Genomic DNA, 12292 nt, shown 5'->3' with positions numbered 1-12292 from the left:
TGATTTTACGTAATTGTTTTGTGCGTGTCTGTTCAGGTGGTGAAGGTGGCTCTAAATGTCCATAGTAATGAGGTGTCGGGAGATATCCTCGTGTTTCTGATTACCATAGTTGTGACAAATATATGACATATAAGTTATGTAATGAAATAACATTCCATACCTTCAATCCCAATAATGCTTTGTTCCAAAGGAGAAAGAATATTTTCCAAGGCAGCATAACTAGAAACATTGAAATATCTGTTTTCATCACCAGCTATCTGTATCATCTCTGTCATTGCAATAGGATTATCCACAACATCAGGTCCTACCTGAAGACAGAGCGTGTGGAAATGTAAACACAAGAAAAAAGAAAACAGAGGGGAAAAAAGATGATTTATATAAATAAATGTTTTCTCATATAATAATAATATAATCAATTATGGAAACATTAATATTTACATGGACATTCAGGAACAACATGTAGAAATACAAAGTGTTGAAGATTATTGTGCATTTATTGTGCCTTGTGCCTTATTGTGTTGTTTTTTTCATAGTTTCATAAATCCCCAGATGTGTGATTCTCCATGACCTGATCCAGTGTACACAGAACACGCTTCTGCTCTGTTTCAAATCAGTGAGATTATTACAGACAAAAGTGCTCCTATAAGTTTGAAGTGTTAACAGAATGTTAAAGTCCTCCTATAGGTCTGAAGTGTTAACAGAATGTTAAAGTCCTCCTATAGGTCTGAAGTGCACAGTACCGAACAGCCTTGGTTTTTCTCCAAATATGGCCTGTTAACATTTTACAAGATCATACAAACTGAGAGAGCAGAGATTAAGACTAGCATTGAGCTATACCCAAATAATCAAATTCTAGTCAGTAATGATTTGTGAGACTATTCAGCAATTGTGGAAAAGTTAAAAGATGCAACAGTATGTACTTGCATTCAAATACAGAGGAGCCTCAGTTAGTGCCTCCGATAGCAAACAATTCGGATAACAAGCAAAAACTACATTAAAAATTTGCACCGTACAGCGAACAAAATTTCATGTAGCGAACAGCTACGTCACCCACACGTGACCGACCAGCATATCAGACCAAGAGATGCAGCATCTCACGTGACCGAGCATCTCAGACCAGCATCATTCACGCTCGAGACAGTTATGATCAGTCGTTCGTTATCTTTATCTGTACGCATCCTTCTTATTTAGTGATTTTTGTGATTTATTTTAATAATATAGCCCTCAATCATGGCTCCAAATAAGATTGAGTGATAGCAGCAGTGTAGTCAAAAGGAAGCGGCCAACAATTGAATTGAAATGATTTCCAAGTTTGAGGCATGCGTGTTACGACCCTCAGGTCGACGTGGGTTTATGTATGTATGTATCGTTCACTAGGGTTGTCATAAGGCATGCTATGTGCGAGCGCCGAATGTTATGCGTGTGAGTTGTGTCCCCCAGGCAACACGTCTAATCGCGCTCTGGAACAACGATGTCGACGTCCCGTTGGCTGTCTGTCGTCACACCACTCCTTCTGACGATCCCGTTGGCTGTCTCTGCTGTCATCACCCCATTTAAACTGGCCCGGAAATGAAGACAGGAGGCAGGCAGGAAGGAAGGAATTGAGAGGAACTGGTTTTGCAGACCAGTGGTTGGGACGTAGGGAGTTGAGCAGGGCTTAATTTGTAAATCAAACGTTGCCGGAACGCATTGTAACCTGAGTGAGGGGGGGTGTGGCGTTGGCGAACGTAATTTGTTGAGCGGGGGGGGGGGGGGGGCGTTGGCGAACGTAAAATGGACACAGATTGAGTGTTATATCGCCGGTGGTTGGCGCCAGAGCTAGCGAACTAGTAACTCACGCATTGCGTGAGAGTTGGCAACCCAGCGGACAACATTAAATGTTACCGGATCGAGGCAGACAGTTACCGGAACGCACGCTTCAAAATTAAACAGTTCCCGGATCATGTTCCGGCAGGATCCGGCTCAAATTAAGCCCTGGAGTTGAGGCTATTTCTGTTCCATTTTGTCCCTTGTTTATAGCTAGGGAGTTAGGATAGGTTTTTGTATTTTTTTTTTTTCTTTTTTTCTGATAAATAGGAAGTTAGCCATTCTGTTTGTGTTTCGAAGTTGTTATTTTTCTTTGGGCATATCAACTCCTGAAGTCTGTATTGTCCCGCCACGAATAAACATTTTTCTTTATTTATAATTATTTCTCCGTCTTTTTCCTGTTACGATCTGGTAGCCTAGGCCGTGTCTGATATGGCTGCATGATATTTATGTTTACTAAATGTTTTCTTATGTTTACAAGCATTTCCTTTATTTCTTATGGGGAAAATTGTTTTGGGTAGCTTTCAACTTTTCGGAACGGATTGTGGTCGTTAACTGCAGTTCCACGGTACATGTACTCTTACATGTAATATGCACAAATATATTATTAGTACATCCAACATTTTTGCCATTTACCTGCCGAGATGCAGCCTTTAGTTCATACTCCAGCAAATGAATGAATATGAAAAAATTGAACCAACCATACACGGTTCTACATGCGATGATCTATAAAACACTGGGGTGCATTAACAGTGCTCCACTCCAAATTCACTCCAGTACTATCAAACGCATAAAAACACTATGCTTACCCCAATAGCAAAGCGAAGAATGTCTTTCATCTCAGTCATGTTTAGAACATCTGGAAGGTTTCGTTTATCTCCCATCATTCTTCCATCAGATAACAGGATTATAATTTTTTTTGTGTCATTTTTTGATCCACTTTCATGAACAAAAACCTCAGTACTGTGTGTGAAGCAGAACACAGTAGCTATTACAGACAAGGTATTGTGGCAAGGTCCTTCAAACACTGACATACCATAGGACTAGAGCTGCGAATCTTTAGGAATCCCACGATTTGATTCAGAATCAATTCTTGGGGTCACGATTCATTTTTTTCCCGATTCTTTCAGATCCCAACGATTCGATTCAAAAACGATTCTCAATTCAAAACGAGCTACTTCGGTCTGCTGGCATTAAAGCAGAGTACATTTATAAAGATGTTATAATTGTAAAGGTTTAATCAACATATTGCAATAATGTAAACACACAAAGGTAAATCCAAGACAACATGTCTGTTTGAGGCTGACACTCAGAACACTACATTAAACTAATAAAACTGTAGTAAAATTAATAATATTGGTAGATGTCACGGTCATGGCTCCGGACCCTTCCCTGTGGGCGTGCCGCTACGTTGTCTGCGTGTCGTTATGTCCATGTTTGTACTTCCATGGGTGTGGGTTGTTTGTGAGCGTGTTCGTAGTCGCACCTGTGCCTTGTCTCGAGATCACGCGGGTATGTGTTGATCACCTATTTAATGTGCGGTCGCACAGTGTCCTGTGCTCGTCTTTGTCTAAAGTTTCATGTCAGCGTGAGTGTGGATGTGCTATGCTCGCGCTCCGCACGGAGCTTACACGTCAAAGTCTAAATAAACGTTTTGTGTTGCACCTTGCGACGCTCGTCGTGCCTCCTTCCTGCGAGCGTCACAGAAAGACGAGCCATACAGATGCCGGGGTACACTGCAGCGCGGAAGAAGGCGAAGCGCTGTCCCGCCTCTTCCCCTACGTGTCTCTGCAGCAAGACGGTACCCGATGGGGAGATGCAGCAGGACCCAGCGTGTGCGCGCCTGCTGCACCAAGCTCAGGCGGCTGCGAATGAAGACGAGGCGGAGTGCTTCCGTCTGGCCGCTGAGCAGCTGTGGAGCGTGAGGCGCGGCGCTCCAACCCAGGCATACCCCGAGGAGAACAGCGCACTGCTCCTGAGGAGGAGTCCAGTGAGCCTTTAGTGGTGGATATAGGCGCTTTTGCCCTCACCCCCCCCCCCCCCCCCCTCCCGAATATGAGTTCGGGGGTGAAGACTCCGGAGAGGAGGAGAGTCTGCCCCCCTCCGTGTGTTCGGATGAGGAGCGTGAGGGTGAAGCCAGCTGCCCTCCCCCCACGTCTGCAGCTCCCCAGACATCGGACGAAGAGAAGGAGACCAGCCCCACTTCACCGGTCTACTTCGACACCAACGAGCACCCCGAGACAGCAGAGGATGAGGTCAGCCCTCCCCCATTCGTATGCTCCGAGTCTACGGTGTATTACGGAGAGTGGGAGAACGTCAGTCCACCTCCGTCCCTGTACTCCGAGTCGACGGTGTATTACGGAGAGAGGGAGAGTGCCAGTCTACCTCTGTCCATTTGCTCAACCCCCTCCGGGTCTACCAACGGGAGCGAGAGAGAAGACAGCGCCTTGGTTGGCTCGGAGGACACCATGCAGGAGGAGAAGGGGTGTCCGCAAGGCGGGGTGGCCTCTCATGCCCCGTCAGAGAGGGGCAGCATGAGCTGGTCGAACTACCAGGCCTCGGAGGAGCCCATGTCCCTGGGTCGGAGTGTCTCGGGAAAGGAGGAGCTGATGGACACTTCGAGGGGCAAAGAGTCGGTGACCTCGGGAGCGCGAGAGGGATTCGGCGCGGTCAGCGGTCCGAGGTGGGGGTTCTGCGCGCCTATGAAGACGCCATGTAAGCCCACCGGCGCGCGGCGCCGAGTCTCGGTTCCGGTGGTGCCCAAGAATGGGGTCGACGCTCCTCGGGAGAAGCTTCCGGGCGCAAGGTCCACGGGCGCACCGAGAGGTGCAACGCGCGCTGGATGCGCGGCGCCGAGGACTGGAGGGACTCCACCGCCGGTTCCGTCCGCTGCGCCCGCTCCGCCTGTATTCTCTGGAGGGGTAGCGCCACCACTAGCGCTTTGGCAGGCAGCCCAACCATTGTCATGGCTGCCTGTTCCTGTCTGTGTGTCAGCCCCAGTGTTTCTCCCGAAACCCCTGTTCCCTTTTGTGCCCTTTATGTTTAATGTCCCTGTGTGTGTGTTTGTGCTTGTGCCCGTGTTTAATGTATTTTCCCCTGTCTTCCCAGGGAGGGTGTACTAGAGGCGTTCGTGGCGGTTCCCACCATCTGAGGAGACGGCTCTCGGAGGCTCATGATCCCGGCGGCTCCGGACCTGCCCGTAGGTGTTGGTTCGAGGCTTTCTAGCTGCGCGGGACACTCCGGGAGTAGCGAGCCCCTGGTGGCGGGCTCTGTCACGGTCACGGCTCCGGACCCTTCCCTGTGGGCGTGCCGCTACATTGTCTGCGTGTCGTTATGTCCATGTTTGTACTTCCGTGGGTGTGGGTTGTTTGTGAGCGTGTTCGTAGTCGCACCTGTGCCTTGTCTCGAGATCACGCGGGTATGTATGAATCACCTATTTAATGTGCGTTCGCGCAATCTCTTGTGCTCGTCTTTGTCTAAAGTTTCATGTCAGCGTGAGTGTGGATGTGTTATGCTCGCGCTCCGCTTACACGTCAAAGTCTAAATAAACGTTTTGTGTTGCACCTTGCGACGCTCTTCGTGCCTCCTTCCTGCGAGCGTCACAGTAGGCTTAGACTAGCTGCCAGAACTGGCCACTACTAAACAAATGTATTATACAAAAATACTGCTCTTTCTGTAAAAACAATTTGCTTCATACAAGAATTGGGCTTAGGCTAGCTGCCTATTTCTGAGAACATGCCACTTCCAGAAACAAAATTACACATTTTTCCTTAACAAATCACAAAAATAAAAAATATATGAAAGTGCTCCCAAAAATAAAAGTGCTGTTACATTAATAAAATGGGTAGGCTTACATTAGCTGCCAGAACTTCCACTTCACAGATGAATATATACCGTATTTTCTAAAAGCCGCATATATCTACTGAACTGAACACATTTAACTGAACTGATCAGTTTCTGAGCGGTGCCTGTAGCATTTCATGTGAGGCAGATTTGGCTTGTGTGTTGTGTTGTGTTGAATTCCGACTCCCCTCGTTTATCCTCATAAAGATGCTACAGATTATATTGTTGATTTACGTTTCTATGCATAAATAAGAGCTAGAGTTTAATTATCAATCACAGCAAACGACATTATTTATGTCCAAAGCCACACTGGCTTAAGGGTGTTAATTATTTTAAATAAAATACACACTGGCTATACCGAAGTTCACCTCTGACCATGACTTCGCAGCTTTACAGCAGTATTTTGTCTAAATATCTAGTTAGAACAAAACTAGAGTGCTCAATGAACTAAATTATTTTTATTGTAACTTTATTTTACCAGGAGTTATAATCACTGTAACTCCCGAATATCATCTGTAGCGTATTTATGCGTGTGCAAACGATCAAGCCCATTCTTAACCGGGCCGGGTTGACAGGAAAATCTAAAGTGTTTCCAAATGGTTGCTTTCAAAGACTGCGGAGCCGTTTGGACTTCTTACTTTAGCAGTGCAACAACAAATACCGTACACTACACAACCCGCTGTAGCTCTACTAGCATGCCTGCACATAGTCAAAGCCGTTTCCTTGTTTTGCCTAGCACTATGGTGGCTGAGAGGACGCACACGCACCCGAAAAAAATCTATTTTTTAAAAAGGAGAATCGATTCTGAATCGCTCAATGTTAGAAACGCGATTCAAGCTCGAATCTATTTTTTCCTGCACCCCTACATAGGACATATATCAATCAAACACTGAAATACCATAGGACATACATCATTCAAACACTGATATACCATAGGACATACATCATTCAAACACTTACATACAGGTCATATGTCATTCAAACACTGACGTACCCTATAAAAATATAAAATACGGCTGGTTTGGGCTGAAAGGACTTACAGTACGTGGTGGAGAGCTGAGGCAGTCTTGGTGAGATTGTACGTCTGTTTTATGCTCTTCACCTTGTTCAGGGCTTCAGTTCTATTATCATTTTCTAGCAGTGAGAGTTCTGTCCTTATTTTACTTCCATACTGAACTATTGCAAAGTTGCACTAAGAGAAGAACATTTGAAGTGTTTCAGGTGAAGAATTTTCATGAAAATTACTTAAAAATATGACAAGGGTTTAAATATCTACTTACACTAAAACATGATGTCCAAACATTCTTCATCACATTATAAATAAAGTGTTTTGCCTTCTCGAAATCCTCCGCCTCAATGCTCCCAGAGCCGTCCAGCACGAAGGCAATCTCAGTCCCAGCGTCTGCAAACAAACACAGGGCCCAGAGTGCTGGTACACCTGCCCTACACTACACCCAATCTGGAGATGAAGTCTGTGGACATCGGGCCAAAAAGAAAAGTACCTTCATCCTCATCTGTCTCTTTGTCATTCTTCTCAACTTCTCTTCTCATCCTCTGGTGAACTAATCGTAAAATGGTATAATGGAATGTTCAAATGTAAAAATTCTAATTTGATAATTTCAAATGTTAGGATTATAAAAGTTAAAAATGTGAAATACACTATGATTATTTATTTTAACTGCTATGTGAGAGACTTTGTTATAAAGTGAATCGTATTTATTTACCCTGATATCCTGTGGGGTTGCCATGGTAGTTATTGTTATTGTTGTTGATGTTTGTGGAATCTTGTTTCAGTGGTTCATGGCATGTCCCTTCAAATGTTGTCTTGTTGATATTTATTTCATCTACAAGTGTTGGAATCATGTCTTAAAGACAGAATTCATGGTTCTTGAAGACAGAATTCATGATTCTTGAAGACAGAATTTGGTGATGCAACGTACCTAAACTGGCAGGATTGATGTCTTCCTTCTTCTCCTCTCCTGACAGAAGGATACAGTTGCCATTCAAATTCTCAGTGGAACCCACCTTGGTTCGAACTTGATTACAAACCTTGAAGATTTAAGATAAGACTTATTATTGCATCTGAGGTGCATAGTTCTTCTAATTCTTAGATACATATGTTGTCTTTTTAATTTTGTGGGAATGGAGGATGCGTGTTTCATGTCAATTATGGCCAAACTCAGAAAACAACAGAAACAAGCAAACAAAACCAAACATTAGGTTGGAAATTTGGAAACACAAACACAGGTCACCAGTTTGACCTGTGGACCTTCCACTGAAACGTCTCAGCATGTCCACGTACGGCTAAAAACACCTCCCATAGTTACAGTCATTAAAAACACCTCCCATAGTTAGTCATTAAAAACACCTCCCATAGTTACAGTCATTAAAAACACTTCCCATAGTTACAGTCATTGGCTCACAGCTGCTTCCTGCACCCCCCTTCTTTCAAAATACAAGAACTATGTTATTTCTTCTAATGATGGATGTTGAAGTTTGCAAAACACTCAACCCTGTTTTCAAAAAAGGGCAGCAACACCATCCTGAACAGTGATCTCTAAGAACAACAGATCTGAACATCTGAACTGTGAGCTGATATGCTGAATGGTCCCTCTCCTCTTTAGCCAGGAGGACGTAGAATCCATGATTTCCATTTCTGGATACTCTTAATCCTTTGAATCTGGGTCTTTTGGATCCTCATGATCATATGGATTCTTCTGAATCCTCTTTATATGTGGTTTCTTTACATAGGAAAGTTTTAGCTTGTATTTATAAATGCAGTGAGATGTGCTCACAGACACATAGCCCATGCAGTGATCTCCACTACAAAACTGTCTGTGTTTTTAACACGGTGTCACCTGAGTGTCTGAAGATCTTTTCCACCCAGTTCTGGCTCTCATCTTTACGGAAGCTGCAGGATGTTTGAAGAACACTGGCAGCATGTTAAATAATAACTAATAACTGTACATGAGAGAATCGTAAAACCACTGTATTACAATACAAAGCAAATTTTCAGTTCTTGTTTAGTGTATTGGGAGAACATTTCACTGACTTAAACGCAGCAGTGGGTAAGAACACATTACATTTACTCCATTACATTTAATCAAGTAGCTTTTTTGGAAAAAAATTTACTTGTCAGAGTAGTTTTTTAATATTAGACTTCTACTTTTACTTGAGTAAATATGTGGTTACAATCAGATTTGCACAGCGCTACTTTTACTTTTGTTTTGTAAATAATTCATTTTTCAGTGAGAAGACTGACCAACGTCTCATCACCTGAGTATGTGTGACCAATGAAATGAAGCCGGTCAGTCACGTGATCGCATACGCAAACTCTCCACCGGTAGGAAGAAAGTGACAGAAAACCCTCCCGAGCATCCCTGACCTCATACAGCCAATGTTTACATTACCAACGTGTACAATGACAGTTAAATAATGCGTAGTTGTGTCTGCCAAAACGTGTGGACATTTCAGCCTACAAGAACTCAGTCAAATTCGAGGAAGTTTGCCGTGTACTGTATATAATATTGACTTCTTTGTGTAATCTCTGTTACAACTGGAAGAATAATTTTTGTATGATGTAATTATTAAATGTAACGCAGTGTTACGTGTACTGTGGTTTTTGGGGAGTGTTCTGCCCTCAGTTAATGAATAAGTTTAAATAAATAAATTAAATAATTCCTCGTTTGATAATTCATGTTATTGTGTAAAGTTAAAAAAATAAAATAAAAAAAGAATTGTATAGCTTACATTTGTTACCTGAGTTTTATTTTGAAACAAAACATTCGTTGTGACAAGCATCGTGGGTAACATAACGGAAAAAAGAAAAAGGGCTGTTGCCAGTGCGAACGAAGTGCAGTTTAGTTATGTCCCTCTGCCGTCTCAATCCTCCCCTAAGCCTTCAGAGAGCAATGGCTGTAAGTTTATTAGTGTTTTGAGATTATTTTGATTACATTGTGTGTTTCATATGCTTGTTGGAGATAGTTTGTAGCTTGTTGTTTCCCGCTAGCATGCTGTAGCTACCGAATTAGCATTTCAAAGCAACTATTTTTAGACATTGTAACGAGCTCGTTGGCATAACGATGAATCGATTTTTCTGTTGCCTTATTTCTGATTACAAACTGATGTATGTTTTTTCCTTTCTTGTTTCTGTACATTTCAGTTTCACTCGACCTTTTAGAGCCAGGAGTTCTTAAAGCATATAATAAAGAGAATAGTGGCTTATGAAAGCGAGTTTGGCTTGCTGTTGATCTACGTTCACGTACAGCATAGAGTATCAACACGTAGTGGTAACAGTACAGTGAAAAGCCAAACCAGCAGTTGGCGATAGGTGAAAAACGAGATACAGCGATGGACAACAATAAAGCAAGCAGTTACAAAGAAGATAAGGATGTCTTGGAAGCCGTGTATGCTCGTTCAACTTCATTCAAGGCATCATCGAAAAGTAACTCTAGACATTCATCCTCCACGAGGTCAAAAATAGCCGAAGCAGCCGCCATGGCCCGAGCCTCAGCAGAAGCCGCACTAGCTAAAACATCCTACATCAAAAAACAATTAGAAATCAAACAACAACAAGCAGCACTTGATGCACATTTAGAAATATTAGAAACGGAAAAGGAAGCAGCAGCTGCTTCAGCGAGAGCCGAATTCTTGGAAGCAGCCGCAGAGCAAGACGACGTGGTCAGCACAAGAAGCCCAGTCTCACCACAACTTGCCCAACACAGAACTAAAGAGTATGTGCAACATCAAAATCAGCTAGGTGTCCCAGCTCAACCACCCCAAGATAAGGCATTTAAGTATGACAGAAATTCCCCTCCAAAGACACTGCCAATGTTCACACAAGTGAGACCTGTGCAAAGCCCTTTCCCCTCAGTCTACAATGAAGCAAACACAACAAATCTACCTTTAAGCGAACAAAGGGATCACGTAAGCCCATACAGTCTCAATCCTCCTCCCCATGGGTCTAGTGACACACCTATGATAGACTTTGCTAAGTTTCTTGCACGCAGAGAGTTAATTACCACAGGGCTCTTTAAGTTCGATGACACCTCAGAAAACTTTAGAGCATGGCGGTCATCCTTTTTAAATGCAACTGAAAATGTGGGGCTAACATGCAGTGAGGAGTTAGATCTCCTTGTTAAGTGGCTCGGTAAAGAGTCCTCTGACCATGTTAGAAGAATTAGAGCTGTTTACACCACTGATCCCAAAGCTGCCTTAGAAATGTCATGGGATAGGCTCCAAGATTGCTATGCTGCTCCAGAAATCGTTGAAAATGCTCTCTTCAAAAGGCTAGACAACTTCCCTCGCCTTACTAACAGAGACAATGTAAAACTAAGAGAGTTTAGTGATTTGCTTATGGAGCTGCTGATTGCCAAAAATGAGGGCTATCTTCCAGGTCTAGCTTACCTTGACACCCCACGTGGCATCAGGCCTATAGTTGAAAAACTGCCCCCAAGCCTACAAGATAAGTGGGTTCACACAGGCTCAAAATACAAGCACAATTACGAAGTGACATTTCCTCCTTTCTCTTTCTTCGTAACATTTGTTCAAGAGCAGGCCAAAGTCAGAAACGACCCAAGTTTTGCCCTAACATATGTCAGCCAGTCCTACAACAAAGGCGACAGAGCCCCATTCAAACAAAACAGTTACAAAGTGCCTATTTCTGTCCACAAAACTGACATTAACACAGCTGCTACAAGTGACAAAAATGAAGATCTAACACGTTACTGCCCAGTTCACAAGAAAATGCATCCCTTAGCCAAATGCAGAGCCTTTCGGATGAAATCACTCATAGAAAGACGTAACATCCTGAAAGAATACAAACGCTGCTTCAAATGTTGCTCTCCTAATCACACCGTAAGAGACTGTGGAATAACACTGAAGTGCGACGAATGTCGAAGTGAAAAACACTGCTCTGCTATGCATCCTGACACCGCACAACAACCTCAGTCACCATCTACACCTGAGTCAGAGGTAGAACCACCAGTCAGCTCTCCTCCTGAGGTAACGTCACGGTGCACCGAGATCTGCGGCGGAGCCAGCCTTCCACATTCTTGCTCTAAGGTATGCCTAGTCAAAGTATTCCCCAAAGGTCAGCCCGAACGCTCTGTCAAGATGTATGTGATCCTTGACGATCAGAGTAATTGCTCGTTAGCTAGTCCCGAATTCTTTGAGCTCTTTGGAATAGAAGGAGGCTTATTAGCATACAATATGAGAACGTGTGCAGGTTTAACAGAAAAGCTTGGCAGAAAGGCAGTGGGGTTCCAAATCGAGCCAGTAAGTGGAGGCTTATGCTTGGACCTTCCCCCTCTCATTGAATGTGACGAAATAATGTTTAACAGAGACGAAATACCGACTCCCGAAGTCGCCCTCGCACATGCCCACTTGAAACATCTCGCTCCTCACATTCCCAAACATGACCCCAATGCCCAGATAGCAGTCCTATTGGGTAGAGACCTTATTCGAGTCCACAAAGTGCGGCAGCAAGTCAATGGACCCCACGACGCCCCCTTTGCGCAGCGGTTGGATTTAGGGTGGGTAATCGTGGGCGAAGTGTGCCTCAGTGCTCATAAGACAACCGTTAATGTGTACAAAACTCAAGTGCTTCCCAATGGACGTCCATCTCTCCTCACTCCTTGCCACA

General features: G+C 43.8%; 1 protein-coding gene across 3 annotated transcripts in view; it reads right to left on the bottom strand.

Moving 5' to 3' along the window:
• Positions 1-12292, bottom strand: part of LOC143477661 (integrin alpha-L-like) — a 34829-nt gene that overhangs the window by 15022 nt on the left and 7515 nt on the right. For 2 of the 3 annotated variants that reach the window (XM_076976368.1, XM_076976370.1), the window contains exons 5-11: positions 7590-7698; positions 7374-7514; positions 7152-7211; positions 6930-7051; positions 6690-6841; positions 2616-2769; positions 161-308 (exon numbers count right to left, since the gene is read on the bottom strand). In XM_076976368.1, coding sequence (XP_076832483.1) covers positions 161-308; positions 2616-2769; positions 6690-6841; positions 6930-7051; positions 7152-7211; positions 7374-7514; positions 7590-7698 — 886 coding nt within the window. The remainder of the gene's footprint in view (positions 1-160; positions 309-2615; positions 2770-6689; positions 6842-6929; positions 7052-7151; positions 7212-7373; positions 7515-7589; positions 7699-12292) is intronic. The other variant, XM_076976369.1, reaches the window with a different exon arrangement.

This window comes from Brachyhypopomus gauderio, chromosome 16 (genome assembly GCF_052324685.1).
Source record: "Brachyhypopomus gauderio isolate BG-103 chromosome 16, BGAUD_0.2, whole genome shotgun sequence".
NCBI lineage: Eukaryota > Metazoa > Chordata > Actinopteri > Gymnotiformes > Hypopomidae > Brachyhypopomus > Brachyhypopomus gauderio.
This window is presented reverse-complemented; position numbering and strand designations above follow the sequence as displayed.